Source organism: Hippichthys cyanospilos, chromosome 3 (assembly GCF_059441005.1).
Source record: "Hippichthys cyanospilos isolate Australia breed blue-spotted pipefish chromosome 3, RoL_Hcya_1.0, whole genome shotgun sequence".
NCBI classification, from domain to species: domain Eukaryota; kingdom Metazoa; phylum Chordata; class Actinopteri; order Syngnathiformes; family Syngnathidae; genus Hippichthys; species Hippichthys cyanospilos.
In genome coordinates, this window is record NC_142371.1 from 19,700,027 (window position 1) to 19,716,115 (window position 16,089).

The 16,089-nt window shown below is 37.0% G+C and overlaps 1 protein-coding gene across 1 annotated transcript; it reads left to right on the forward strand.

Annotated features, from left to right (window-relative positions):
• Window positions 1-3,436: 3,436 nt before the first annotated feature.
• cacng7b (calcium voltage-gated channel auxiliary subunit gamma 7b) lies at window positions 3,437-14,909 on the forward strand. The gene is given in 7 exon segments (XM_088410065.1): window positions 3,437-4,430; window positions 5,429-5,515; window positions 6,527-6,667; window positions 8,581-8,726; window positions 11,580-11,663; window positions 11,665-11,955; window positions 11,957-14,909. Coding segments are annotated over 7 exon segments (1,122 nt in total). The 5' UTR covers window positions 3,437-4,120; the 3' UTR covers window positions 12,020-14,909.
• The last annotated feature ends 1,180 nt before the right edge of the window (window positions 14,910-16,089 follow it).

Sequence of the window (16,089 nt, forward strand, 5' to 3'; positions counted from 1 at the left end):
GCTAATTTTCTATGTGTAAAACGCAGAAGATAGCTTTAGATTAATTTTCTATCTATCTATCTATCTATCTATCTATCTATCTATCTATCTATCTATCTATCTATCTATCTATCTATCTATCTATCTATCTATCTATCTATCTATCTATCTATCTATCTATCTATCTATCTATCTATCTATCTATCTATCTATCTATCTATCTATCTATCTATCTATCTATCTATCTATCTATCTAGCAAGCAAAGCTATCTACATAGCCAGCTAGCATTTTAGCTAATAAAATATCTATCTATCTATCTATCTATCTATCTATCTATCTATCTATCTATCTATCTATCTATCTATCTATCTATCTATCTAAAAAGCTAGCTATCTAAAAAGCTAGCTTTTTAGCTAATTAAATATCTATCTATCTATCTATCTATCTATCTATCTATCTATCTATCTATCTATCTATCTATCTATCTATCTATCTATCTATCTATCTATCTATCTATCTATCTATCTATCTATCTATCTATCTATCTATCAAGCTAACTAACTAGCTAGCTAAACTTACCAATAATTTTAGGTATCTAGTCTTAGCTTGCTAGTTATTTATTCTATTTTTAGCTAGTTACCTATCTTTATACCTTGCTAATTAGCTTGCTAGCTACCTACCCAACCATCAGCATCAGATGGGCACTCGTTTGTGACGCCTACTTTCAGAAGGTGTGATTGTTGTTGGTGGTTTATAAGGGAAGGGCATCACTGGCGCCCTCATGTCGCCGTTCCGCCATTTCATCGATTCTCAAGTCGCGTGGCTCCATTTCTCTCTTCTTCAAATGAGACAAAAGCGCTCATGCGAAGGGCGCCGTTTGTGCAAATTACAACTTTGGATGTTTGATCGCTTTGATTTGGACCGCTTTCATTGGTGCCCAAAAAGGAGCCAACAACAACAAAAATTCTCAATAAAATACATCTCACACACATGAAGAATCTTTCATCAGGCAAAGAAACTCTCAATTTACTCAGATTACACAATCAAAAAAAAAAAAAATCTCACATTCACCCAGTCACAAACACCCAAAAACTCTCACAAAAACCTAACACTCGCAGAAGATAGTCTCACATTACTTTTCTCTCACTCTCCACAACTCTCACACATATAAGAATACCACTCGACAAAAATCAAAGACAAATGGTGTCCCACTCAACAGGATAGCTCTCTGGCGCAAACACCCTAAAAAACTCTCACAAAACCTCACACTCACAAGAAAAAGTCTCACATAAAGTGATGATTCACTTTAAAGTCTCACACTCAAATAAACACCCAAAAAGTCTAAGATAACACTCTCAGGAAAATAGTCTCACATTTCATTTCTAAACTCTCACGCTCATAAAAAAATCTTACAGAATTGTTTACCCACTCAACAAAACACCTCTCACAGGCACAAACAAACACAATGTCACATAAAAGCTCGCATTCACAGGAAACAATCTTGCATAAAACTCTCAAATAAAATTCACGCAGCAGAAATTTCACACATTTTCCCCCACTCACTAAAACACCTCTCACAATAAAAAAAACACAGAAAACTCTCATGAAATCTCACTCACAGATTGGTCTCACATAAATGATCCCGCCCTCTAAACATTCTCACACAAAATTCACACAACACAAATCTCGGTGGCTCGGTGCCGCAGTGAATAGCACGTCCGCCTCACAGTTCGACCTTCCTGTGTGGAGTTTGCATGTTCTCCCCGAGCCTGCGTGGGTTCTCTCCGGGCACTCCGGCTTCCTCCCACTCCCCATAAACATGCATGGCAGATGAATTGGACATACTAAATTGTCCTTAGGTGTGATTGGGCGCGTGATTGGTCGTTCTTCTCTGTGTGCCCTGCGATTGGCTGGCAACCAGTTCAGGGTGTCCCCTGCCTACTGGGACAAGCAGCTATAGAAAATGGATGGATGGATATATATATACTGTATATATATATATATATATATATATATATATATATATATATATATATATATATATATATATATATATATATATATATATATTAGAGGCCTGTAGCATACAGTAAAATTACACAAGGCTTGAAATAAATGTTTTTTTTGTAAATAAAAACAAAGCATCATTGAAAATAACGTGTTTTGCATAACGCGTTTTGCCCTGGAAAGAAAGATCTTGAGCATTTTTTCTTTATTAGCGCCGGTGGTCGCCGGCCGGCGCGCTCGCACACAAGTACAGACGGCAAGATTAAAGGCGTTTGAATGTTTGCGCAGCTCGGCAACACGGGCAGCAGATTTATGACTGGGAGACTTGTGCGAGAACAAGGCAAGTTTGCCGTTTACAAGGCGACGTCAAACTGCAGGCGGCAGCCACTGGAAATATCTCCACGTTTCTGACGGGGGAATTTAGTGAGATTTCGTGCCAAAAAAAAAGAGGTCGTCGTTATTAGTCGGAAGCAGATGCTGAAATGAACAAGAGGCCATTTGAATAATTAGAATTACGGGAAGAATTTTTTTTTTTTTTTTTTTGGGGGGGGGGGGGGGGGGGGGATCTTCCATCCCCCCACATGTTAGCGGAGTGCGTTGCTGCTATTTTTGCAGTGTGTCGCTGCAGGTTATGTGCATGATGCGCATGGACCTCACGCAGGCTCATCTTGCTGTAAAACACTTCATTAAATTCGCACCACATCACGCGGTCACTTTTTTTTTTTTTTTTATACATTTGACACCTGGCAAAAAGAAAAGCATGTTTTTTAAAAAATGCACTTTTTAGATGTAGCATTGTTATGCATTTACATTGAAATGTTGGAGTTAATTAAATTAAATTTAGTTAAGTTAATTAAAAAATACATAAGCTATTGTATTACTGTATGTATATATATATATATATATATATATATATATATATATATATATATATATATATATATATATATATATACCACTTTATATTATATTATATTATATTATATTATATTATATTATATTATATTATATTGTGTTGTTATGCATTTACGTAGAAATGTTGTAATAGTTATTTTTTTAAATACCTAAGTTATTGTATTATATGGCACTTAACAATATATTATATTATATTATATTATATTATATTATATTATATTATATTATATTATATTATATTATATTATATTATATTATATTGTGTTGTTATGCATTTACGTAGAAATGTTGTAGTAGTTATTTTTTTAGATACCTAAGTTATTGTATTATATGGCACTTAACAATATATTATATTATATTATATTATATTATATTATATTATATTATATTATATTATATTATATTATATTATATTATATTATATTATATTATATTATATTATATTATATTATATTATATTATATTATATTTAGACTTTTTGGGAAATTTGTTGAGACAAATACTTAAAAAAAATGAAAATATATCCATCAAAAAAAAAAAAAAGAGTACCTGAAATTAAATGTGTGGAAAAAAAAATAAAGTAGAAGTACGTCTTTGGGATTGAATGAGTTAACTTATTGAAGGCACCTGCCTTTTTTTAGACACTCTTTGAGTAAAACACAAAAATGGAAAATATACTTATTAAAAAAAGTGCCTGAATGTGAGGATTCTCAAAAATAAAAAAAGGTATGCTTTAAATCATTAATTATTTTTTCTTTATTCACACGCCATATTTAGACTCTCTTATAGTCAAACACTAGAAAAAAAATGAAAAATATACCTGTAAAAAAACAAGTACCTGGAATTGAATGCGTGAACTGCCCCCCCCCCTCCAAAAAAAAAAACGTAACTAGTTTGGGATTGAATGAGTTTTAAAAAAAAAACGTTCAAAAGCGCCTTTCGTTTCAACAGCTTTTGCATTTTTTTTTTCCGCCCGATGACATAATCCCGTCAATCAAAAGCGGCGGAGCTGACATGAAACAGATGCTGCCCGATAGCACGTAACGTAAACAGACAGCGCGCTCTCAACGTTTTTTTTTTTTCTTCTTCTTCTTTCACTTTTTTAAACGCTTTACCAGCAAGCGGCGATGCGTTGGCTTGCCGCTAACCTTTAGCGGGATTGGTTAAGGAGGACGTGTGACGACTTCATATTTAGCGGTAACAAGGCGAGACGGGAGGATGGCTCGGGGCGTCGTGCATCCGCGTCCGCCCCTCCCCTCCCCCGATCCTAACAACTTCCCCGACGTGACCCGCGCTCCTCTCACGCGCGTTTTGGCCGCGTGTGCCCCGAAGATGAGTTCGTGCAGCAGCCGCGCGCTGACCATCCTGTCCACGGTGTTCGGGGCCTGCGGGCTGCTGCTGGTGGGCGTGGCCGTGTCCACCGACTACTGGCTCATCATGGTGGAGGGCGTCATCCTGCAGCACAACCAGAGCATGGAGGTCAAGATGGCGCTGCATTCCGGACTCTGGAGGGTCTGCTTCGTGGCCGGTACGAGCCAAAAAGTCCACGCGCCCGACTCGCCAGAAAAAATACACAAGATACTTAACGAATCAATTCGTTACGGAAGGCGTTTTGTAGTTTTTCACAAGCGGGGACGCTTTCTTCATGTAAATTGATGAGGTGTCCAAACTACGGCCCGCGGGCCATTCGCGGCCCGCCGTCAACGTTTTTGCGGCCCGCGCCATCTGATAAAAATACGTTTTGACTTGGACATTTTGACATTACTTTTTTTAAAAAAGGTTTGATTGTGTGAGAAAAGAAAAATCAAATTTACCTCCAATTTTAACAAGTTCAGTTCAAGCGCGACTAATTTAGATTCCGTTCTTTTTTTAAGTCTCTGTCTAAAATGGCTATTTTCATCGTACTATTTGAATTAAAGTTACATTAAATTAAAATAATACTAAACAAAATAAAATACTACTATCTTATGGCTCTGATTTTTTATTAATCAATTACCTTAGGTAATTACTTTAGGTAAACACTTAAACTAGTTTAGCATCAGCCATTTTTAGGCCCGAATTAAGCCAGACAAGTGGAAAAAAAACTAAAGAAAATCCTTAGGATTGAAAGTGTGGACATCTTAAACAATTTAGAAATATGTTTGAGTTAAAAAGTTAAACCGGTGGTGTCCAAACTGCGGCCCGTGGACCATTTGCGGCCCATCAAACCACATTTTTGTGGCCCACACCATCGGCTAAAAATCCATTTTAACATGGCCATTTTGACATGACCTTTTTTAAAAAGCATTAAAGTTAAGATAAAATTAATTTGCATGGTGGGCAACAATTTGAAACTTGAACTTGAAAAAACTTGAAAAAATGGGGTTAGGTACTAAAATCCCTAAATTAATCATAATAAATTAAAAAATGCATAAAAAACCATACCAAATTAATATTACAATTGTTTTAGCGCACAACAATTAATTAGAGACGTTTGTAAATAGAGGTATCACTGTACAACGTTTTGCAATTTGTTTGTACTTTTAGGAGCTGAAAACGGGCGATGTGTAGCATCGGAGTATTTCACCGAACCTGACATCGAGATCACCACAGAAAACACGGCAAACATCCTCAGTGAGTACATTTTTAGCTTTGAAAACCCTGCTGGCAGATTGTGGAACTGCTTTACTGGGTTTTATTATTATTTATTATTTATTATCGGTGCCAATATTTGCAATTTTGATTCATTTTTAACAAGCCGGACAGTCAGAAAGATTTCTTTATGATTAAAAAAGTAATCAACTACGTGATGTAATTTTTGAAGTCATCAATTACTTTATACATTAAAGCTCCTCAAGTAATTGATTACTCTACCATTTGAGTAGACAGAGTAATTGATTACTTTGAGTGCTCTTAATACCTTAAGTAATCAATAAACTTTATACATATCTTAATATCTAGATAGATAGATAAATAGACATTTAATTAGCTAAAAAGCTAACTAGCTATCTACATAATTATATAGTTTGCTATCTAGATAACTCTATAGCTAGCTAACTAGATAGCTATATAGCTAGCTTTTTAGATAGATAGATATTTAATTAGCTAAAAGCTAACTAGCTATCTACATAATTATATAGCTTGCTATCTAGATAACTCTATAGCTTGCTAACTAGATAGCTATATAGCTAGCTTTTTAGATAAATGGATGGATATTTAATTAGCTAAAAAGCTAACTAGCTATCTAGCTAGTTATATAGCTTGCTAACTAGAAAGCTATATAGCTAGCTTTTTAGATAGATGGATAGATGGATAGATGGACAGATATTTAATTAGCTAAAAAGCTAACTATCTAGCTAATTATATAGCTTGCTAACTAGAAAGCTATATAGCTAGCTTTTTAGATAGATGGATAGATGGATGGATAGATATTTAATTAGCTAAAAAGCTAAATAGCTATCTAGCTAATTATATATAGCTTGCTATCTAGATAACGATATAGTTAGCTACCTAGAAAGCTATATAGCTAGCGTTATAGATAGATAGATAGATAGATAGATAGATAGATAGATAGATAGATAGATAGATAGATAGATAGATAGATAGATAGATAGATAGCATTTGAATGCTTTCCTCCGTCCACAGAGATGGTACGCACAGCGACGCCGTTCCCGATGGTGTCGCTGCTCTTCGTCTTCACCGCCTTCGTCATCAGCAACATCGGACACATCCAGCCTCAGCGCACCATCCTGGCCTTTGTATCGGGGATCTTCTTTATCCTCTCAGGTGTCACTCCTTCACATCCGTCCTTGACATCTTGTTTGACTTTGATATGGAAGAATCAACGTTTCCTGTCAAACTCCTGCAATCAGTTAAAAAAATAACATAAAAATGATGAGGGTCCTAAACCTCCTTGCAGTACAGTAATCCAGTTGAGTCATGTGATTTTTCTGCATTATTGTAGTTCTTCCGTTTGACCAGCAGATGGCGGTCAAGGCCCCAATTATCTCCCGCTGTCCACGGTGGCAGATTGCGGCTCTTGCGCGCCGCTTGATGTGTTGCGGCACTGCAGTGCTCCCAGGAACATCAAACAGCATCTCAGGCTTCGCTGATAAAATGCACGAGTGGGGGCAATAATACTTGTTATGTCATAGCAGTTATGAAACGGGCCGTTGCAATCACTGGAGGGGTTTTATTTCAACTTTTTTTTCTTTATACCACGAGCATGATTCAAAAAAATTAACATCTCGAGTGCGCGTTCTACTTTATGCGCTACAGTGTTTAACAAATGTATTCAGCCAGCATCGAATGGAAAATTTATGCATTCGTTTCACGGTGTTGCCTATTAAGTAAATCATTTTAATGTTTCGGTAATGGTTTATACAGTATATCAGCATGAATAGGCTGCTGAACTAAAATCATATTTTCAGTGCTAAAATGTCTATGATAGTTGTCCATTATTAAAAAAAAACGTCATCATGACCGTTATAATAATAATAATAATATAGTTGGTATATAAAATGACGATTGGAGTCAGTGAAAAAAAATAAAGATTGGTGGGATTCAAAGTTCAAAATTCTACGTTAAAGTTAGAATTCTGACTTTTTCTCAGAATAAGTCACAATTGTGAAAATAAAATCACTTAAAGTGAGAATCAGAATCAAAATGAGAATTCTGACGGCACGTTCTCATTTCAAATAAAAAATTTGACGTTAATGTGGAAATCCTTAGAAAAAAAAACGCAGAAGTCAGAAATCTAAAAGTCCAAATTGTTTTAAAAAAATCATTTTAAAGTGAGAATTTTGAGTGGGGAAAAGGCAAAATTCACAATCAAACTCAGAATTCTGACTGAGAATTTTGAGAATATAGTTGGAATTTTTATTTCGACTAAAGGGAGAATACTGTGAATAAATCAGATCTCATTCTCAGAATTCTGACTTTAAAGAGAGAATTCTCACTTTATTCTCAGAAAAAGTCTGAATTCTCAAACTGATTAATCAGTATAGCAAATTCTGTTTTTCTCAGAAATTTTACTTCAAAGAGAATTCTGAAACTATTCCAAGACTATAACACTTTAAAGTGAGAATTATGAAAATGTTCACTTCAAATCAAAATTCTGACTTGAAAATCAGAATTCGAAAATAAATCAGAAGTCTGACAAAGGTCAAAATTCTAACTTTAAAGTGAAAGTGATCATGCTCACTTTAACATTAGAATTCGGACAAAAGAGAATTCTGCCAACTTTTCTTTTCCAGACTAAAAAGAATATGAAATCTTTGGAAATGTATTAGCTCATCTCAACTTGTCAGCCACTTTCTAATTTTCCAAAAATATTGAAACACGGAAGTTGGACATGGGCATTTTTTAGTTTGTTTTTAAACGTTACCCTAATAACGTTTTGTGTTGTGTATCTCGAAAGATATCCGCTACAGCTTGTGAATTCTGCTTTCTGGTGGGTTTAAATATTTAAATATTGCAAAGTGGTCTGAAATGATTCATTATTCAAACCATACATCCAGCTTTGAATACTGACTAGTGGACGTGGGTCCATATGTTGCCTCATGTTCCTGGAAGGAGGTTTGAATGTCGCATGCGATTTGCCGCCCTCTGCTGGTGACTCTCAGGTTTGCGCTCTTTTAAATGTGGATTTTCATGTTTTTTTGTTTGTTTGTTTTTTGTTTTGTGGTTTCCACGCGCAGGCCTGAGTTTGGTAGTGGGCCTGGTGCTCTACATCTCCAGCATCAACGACGAGGTGATGAACCGGCCCAGAGAACCCGAGCAGTTCTTCAACTACCACTACGGATGGTCCTTCGCCTTCGCAGCCTCCTCCTTCCTGCTCAAAGAGGTCGGTCTGGGAACCGAGCCTAATTTTCCCAAGAAAAACAAAAAATTCTCACTTTTATCATGGAATTTCTCTGAATTAACACGTTAAAGTCCATTTCTTCTGACTTCTCACTTCTTTTGACCTTAAATTTGATGTTTTTTCCGAGCTCCGAGAAATTCTCACTCAGTATTCTAAATTATGTCAAAAGTTTGAATTTTGACTTTAAAATGAAAAGTCAGAAATATGAGAACAAGAATTCGGACTATTTTTAGAATTCTCAGTTTTTTATTAAATTAAGTTCAAATTCTGATGTTAGGTCAGAATTCTCGCGTTTGTCATAATCCTAATTTTAAAGTCAGGAGTAAAAATTTCAATTTAAAAGTGAGAAATTAAGTCAGAATTTAAAGTCAGAATTCTGAGAATGAAGTAAAATTTCTCACTTTGAAGTCCAAATTCTGACTTAAACGTGAGACTTTAAAATGACAGGTCAGAAATACAAGACTAAAGTCAGAATTCTCGCTTAAAAATAAGACTTGAAATACAAAATTCTAACGTTTGATTTTGAATATCAAAATGAAAGTGAAAATTCCGAAAATACTTTCGTCAGAATTCTGTCGGAAGGGGATGATGACATTTATTTAAAAGAAAAAAAAAAACATTTTTAACTCACTGACCGGGCCTCTGAAGGTAAAATAATTAACATTAATTGATGTATTTATGTTTGTGTTGGTTTTGAACTTCAAATTGAAAGTAAAAATTTTGAGAACACGCTTTTTTTCAAGTCAGAAATCTGACCATTCTGTCGTAAAGGGATGATGACATTTATTAAAAAAAACAAAAAAAAAAAAAACATTTTCAACTCACCGGCCGGGCCCCTGACGGTAAAATAATATTGTTTTATGTATCATATTTGCCCACGTGGAAACGATTTTCTGACGAGAGTTGGAGTCCAAAGCCCCCCCCCCCTGCAAAAACAAAAACAACAACAAAAAACAACTACTCGAAATTTCCACCGGCATATTTTGCCTGCCAAAATTGTTTAACCTGTGAACACCCGACGGAAAAACACGTCCACTTGTTGAGATGTTCTCAAAACTCAACATAATGATAAACTAACGATCCCGAATTCCTAATGCGACAATATGGCGGAGTGGAGTCAACCAATTTCCTGGAATGCGGCTTGCCATTTAAATGTAGGTCACCTCATATGACATTATGATGACCACTTTGCAGTCCATTCGTGTGTGTGAGTGTGTGAGTGTGTGTGCGGATGCTTGGCGCAGTTTGATGCCCCCCCCCCCCCCCCTCCCCTCGCCCCGCCCTCCCGTTCTGCGCATGAGTGTTTGGCGCAGTGTCTTCTTTTCCAATCGCATCGACTGCCGCCGCCAAAGTCATAAAACATGCACAAAGCAGATGAACGCTTGGAAGCGATCTCCTTCCCTCCCTCGGCTCTTTGGCGATAGGATGCGCACGCCACAATATTAGGTACACCGTGACAAACTAGAAGAATCAACTGGGGGAAATTTTAAAAATGCAAACATGATCGATACACTACATTTTTTTGGCAAGGCACCAAAGAACTGAAAGCATTTTAAAGGTGTAATGCATCAATTTCTCCACTAGGTGGCGCACCGACACTCCAATTCGGTGATTCCTAAAGCCTACTACTGTACTGCTATAATAATAATAATAATAATAAGAAGAAGAAGAATATCCCTACTACAACTGCATCCACTATTACTACTACTATTATTACCACTACTTATACTTGTTACACTACTACTACTGCAACTAGCACTGAATCTAACATTACTAGGACTTCTGCTACTACTATTCCTACTACTACGACTATTAACATTTTTTACTACTTATTTTTTACTATTTTTTACATTTCACTACTACTTCGACTTGTACTCAATCTACTAGTACTACAACTTCTCCTACTCCTATTACTGCTACTACTAATATTACTGCTACTACTACCTGTGCTGCTAGTACTACAACTATGAATGTTTTTACACCATTACTACTTCAACTTGTACTAAATCTACAATTACTACGACTTATCCTTCTTCTACAACTGCTACTACTACTACTAATACTACTTTTACTACTACTACCTGTGCTGCTACTACTTACTACTACCGCAACTAATACTGTATTTGTTACACCACTACTACTTCAACTAGTACTGAACCTACCATTACTACGACCTCTCCCCCTACAACTACTTCATTACTACTTCTAATACTAATTAGAATACTAGTACTACTAGTACTGCTCGTACTACTACTTATATTTGTTACATCACTACTTCTACTATTACTGCATCAGTCATCACTAGTCCTACTACTAACGTTTCTAAATTCAGCCACTACTTTTTGTACGACTATTACATCCATCTACTAGTTGTTGCACTACTACTATTTCTAGTAGTACTTCTACCGTTCCGACTTTTACTGCTGCCAGTATTGCCGTTAGTACTTCGTTCATTATTTCTACGATCGCGGTACGATTTACCGTACTACTTCTTCTTATAACACTTCCATTGTACAACAACTACTACATTGCTACTTCAACTAGTTGTTGCACTACTACTATTTCTAGTAGTACTTCTCTAGACTTTTACTGCTGCTAGTAATGCCGTTCGTACTACGTCCATTATTTCCACGACCGCGGTCCGATTTACCGTACTACCTCTTCTTATAACACTTCCATTGTACTACAACTACTACATTGCTACTTCTAATACTTCTCGTACTTCTACTAGTTACTGTACTACTTCTACCACTTGTACTGTACTACAACTAAAACTGCGACTACCACTACTATGTATGTCAATTGATTTTATTTTTTTGGGGGGGTGGGGCTCAGGGCGCAGGCGTGCTGTCGGTCTACCTGTTCATGAAGCGTTACGCCGAGGAGGAGATGTACCGCCCCCACCCGGCGCTCTACCGCCCCCCGCTTGTCCGACAGCAGCGACTACAGCGGCCAGTTCCTCCACCCGGAGTCGTCCTGGCCGCCGCCCAAGCGGGGACGCAGCGCGTCCGAGGCCTCCAGCGACATCTCCATCCAGCTCAACCAGCCGCCGCCTCCCCCGCCCAAGGGGGGGCAGGGCAACCCGCCGTCCGGCTCCTCCTCCGGGGGGAGCTACTCCAACCCCCCGCCTTCCGCCGGGTACCCCGCGCACAGCCTGCCCAGGTCGCACTCCCCGCACCCCCAAGGCCAGGCCATGTCCATGGCGGCGCCGCCCCCCGCCCGTGCCCCCCCCTCACTACCACACCCACATGCACATGAGCGCCTCCCCCTGTTAGAAAAAGGCGGGGACAATTTTCGCCACGTACAATTCCAGCTAAGGTCCGTCCCGGATTCAAAAACGAGCGCCAAGTGCTGAGGACTTTACGAGAAGTTCTACCCGAAGCGTCGGGATTATCGGGAAGCGATCACATGACTGAGGACGCACAAAATTCTATATGTAGCAAACCCGGACGGCGTGCGTACCTTTCTACAAAATTGGAATGTGATTTAATATACTAAATTTCATACATTATCAGTCACGCTTGCGTAGCGACGCGTTACCTTCAATACGGTCAAAATGTATTGTGAATCTTGTGAAAATATCATCAACTTTATGTTTTGTATATTTATTGTACATACGGTTGCACACTGGAATTGACGTATTATAAATAATCATGGGGTTTGGACGCGAGAAAAGGACGGAAAAAGACTGACGCTATTGCCTTTTGCGATAAGAGAGTGATGACATCATCAACGTTCCATCGTCATTTCCCGAGTTCGGCGTGCTGCTGCGATTCACTTGAAAGAGAAAACGGCATATGTTCATGTTGACCTTTGTCACCCTCTACTGGCGATTTGGTGCACTAGCCCTGGATCCACTTCATACAGGAGGTCGCAATATAATATACATACTTAAAGGTTTATCAAAATATATTATTCAAAATGATGATTGGCCCACATTGTCAGCGGAATTTAGTCAATTTTATTTTTTTTTTCAATTAAAATGCGTCCTACCATACGCATACCAGGATAATACCCGGCCGTATTTCAAGGTATCGGTTCCAAGGTATCACTATTTGCGATGGGGGTCGATCCTCGTATCGGCCGTTCTTTTGGAGCAGTTTTACGATGATGAAGGAAAAATGACGAGAAGGAAATGAAAAATTACCATCAACTCATTCAATACCAGGGATGGATTTTCACGTTTTTTTTAGACATTCAATCCCAGATACCTAAATATCAATTTCATTCTTACGTATCTGGAAATTAATGTCCTTAATGTACTTAAGTATCAATTTAATACTCAAGTATGTGGGTTTGAATGTCTTGACCCTAAAAAAACAAAAACGTGAAAAGACGTCCCTGGCATTGAATGAGTTAATTTCAAGAAATTGTAGGGAAAAAAAACTATTGTTTTTATTCATGAATATGCAGAGTTTTCTTTAACATTATGTCATTGTTTGGGGGGGCAAATTTTCTGTATCAAAAGCATTAGTTGTATCAATACTCGGTATCAGTATTATTGACAATATGTATGTATAATATACGTACATATATATATATATATATATATATATATATATATATATATATATATATATATATATATATATATATATATATGTATGTTTTTTGCTGTTTTTTTTCCCATTATTCCATCATAGTACAGTAGAGTATGTCAGAGGGAAAAAAATGATAGCGCCACCTGGTGGTCATCCGCACAAATGGAAGCACAGGGTAGACACGCTATTATAAAGATCTTAATCATGAAGCATGTAACGAGAAAAAAGCTTTTTTTTTGAAGGGAAACCCACCCAGTTTTGTAAAAAGAACTTTACAATACGTGCAACTCGTTTTTGATAAACACACAAAAGATATAAAGCGGTTTTGCTGGAAGCTGTTAGATAATGTGAAAGAGGGGGGAAATGGTTATTAATTCAAATAAATATCGCGACTGCTTTATGGCGTTTTCACTGTAGGCTGTGGCCAGCGCACTTTTCGCTTCGATATTTTCGATGGAATGTCAATCGTTTTATTTTGTAAGGACCCTGTGAAGTTGTTTCACAGATTTGTTTTATAATATATTCGATATGTTTTAATAGACAGAGATCCATGTAGCAAATCATCGTGGCAAAATTGCGTTCATCGGTTTTTAGTTTTCTGAATGTTTTTCTTTGTGGGTGGGGCTTGAGCATGAATCAACATGACATCATCTTTTTTTGCATCATCAGGTTTGTAGCAGCCAGCTAGCTAGCTAGCTAGCCCCTAAAATATCCCTCAATATCCTTTCAGAGTGCCTCGTTGTTGGCCATGAGTGAGTGTATTTGACAGGTTTTTAATCCTTGTGCAGTATTTTGTCCAATCATTTGCGTCAAAGGCACTTTACATCCAAGGGAACGCGTCGAAAGAAGACACTAGGCAGCTGAAATTTCACCCAGACGGTGACATCATGTCAAAGTTTGAAATCACGCAACCAATTTAGTTATCACACTTCCAGGAAAGTGTGAGTAGAATGTCAAAGAATTTGTCCAAAAATGGACACGAGGGTTAAGCCTCATTTTATCAATTGTGATTTTTTTTGCATTTGTTTTTTGCATTCTTTTTGGTGGTTTTTCCAATTTCTTTGTTTTCAATTTACAGGAACTTTAACAACAAATACCGCTTTGAAATTAATAATGTAGGAAAAAAAATCGTCTGATGTTTTCAGTTTTGTCTTACTGTTTATCTACAAATCTTTTAGACGCATCACATATGCAAAGATATTCTGTTCGATGAAACCTTCAGCTCAGAGCGTTCCGGATTTTTCATGCATGCGCACATTTACGAGGCGTTTTGGCTTCACTGGACAAAATTGTGCTTTCCTCTCTTTAATGCTGAAAAGTCAACCATCATCATTTTGCATGCAGATCTCATCCGACATCTTCCCTCCTGTAACAAATCCGTTCCATTTTTCAACATTTGATAACCATTCAGTGCCTCTTCAAATCCTTTTTCCCTCCAACTTTCCTTTCCCGTGGACAACGTTCTATCAAAAAGTGTAGCTGTGCTTGCTTCTGCATTGTCTTCATGACAGAAAAAAACAAACAAACATGCTATTATGGCCTATTTAATGCTGTACTATGCCGATGTTCCATGATTGAAAGGTGAGTGGTGGCGCAGCTAAACATCAATAAATCTTTAATCTTTGTGCGCCTTTTGATATTCTTCTCTTTAAGAAACAGTCTGAGATTAATTGGAGATAAAAAAAAATACTACTAGTGAACTGCAGCCGTGCACATCATTGAAAAGGCTCACAAATTTGTGACAATTTATTTACATCATAACGCAACTCATTCGCTTGTCCGACGGTACAGATTAGTAATTTGAGGGAACAGATTATTAGATTGAGAGAAGAGATTGATAATCTGAGGCAACAGATTAGTAATTTGAGGGTACAGATGAGTAAATTGAATAAACATATTAGTAAATTGAGGAACCAGATTGGTTGATTGAGGGAACAGATTGGTAATGTGAGGGAACATTTTAGTAAATTGAAGGTACAGATTAGAATATTCGATGAATCGATTGGTAAATTGAGGGTACAGATTAGGAGATTGGGGCAACAGATCAGTAAACGAAGGGAACATATTAGTAGAGTTAGGGAACAGATTAGTAAAATAATGGAACAGATTAGTACACCAAGGGAACAGATTTGTAAACTGTGTGTACAGATTAGTAGACTGAGGGAACAGATTAGTAGAATGAGGGAACAGATTAGTAAATTGAGGGAACATTACAAAATTCAGGGAACAGATTAGTAATTTGAGAGAACAGATTTGTAGATTGAGGGAACAAATTGGTAAATTGAGGGAACAGATTTGTAAATTGAGGGAACATTACTAAATCCAGGTAACAGATTAGTAATTTCAGAGAACAGATTAGTAGATTGAGGGAACAAATTGGTAAATTGAGGGTACAGATTTGTAAATAGAGGGAACGTTCGTATATTAAAGGAACATATTAGTAAAATGAGGGAACAGATTAGTAAACTATGCCTACACATTAGTAAATTTAGGGAACATATTAGTAATGTGTATGTACAAATTATTAAATAGCAAATTGAGGGACGATTGATTGAACGGATTGGTAATTTGAGGAAATAGATTAGTCAATCAAAGGAACAGGTTAGTAAACTGTGGTAACGGATTAGCAAATTTAGGTTATAGATTAGTAAACTGAGAGAACAGATTAGTAGATTGAGGGAACAGATTGGTAAATTGTGGCTACGAGAGTAAAACAAGGGAACAAATTAGTGAATAGAGGGAACAGGTGAGTAAATTGAGGGTAAGGATGAGTACGTTTAGGGAACATATTCGTAAATTGAGGG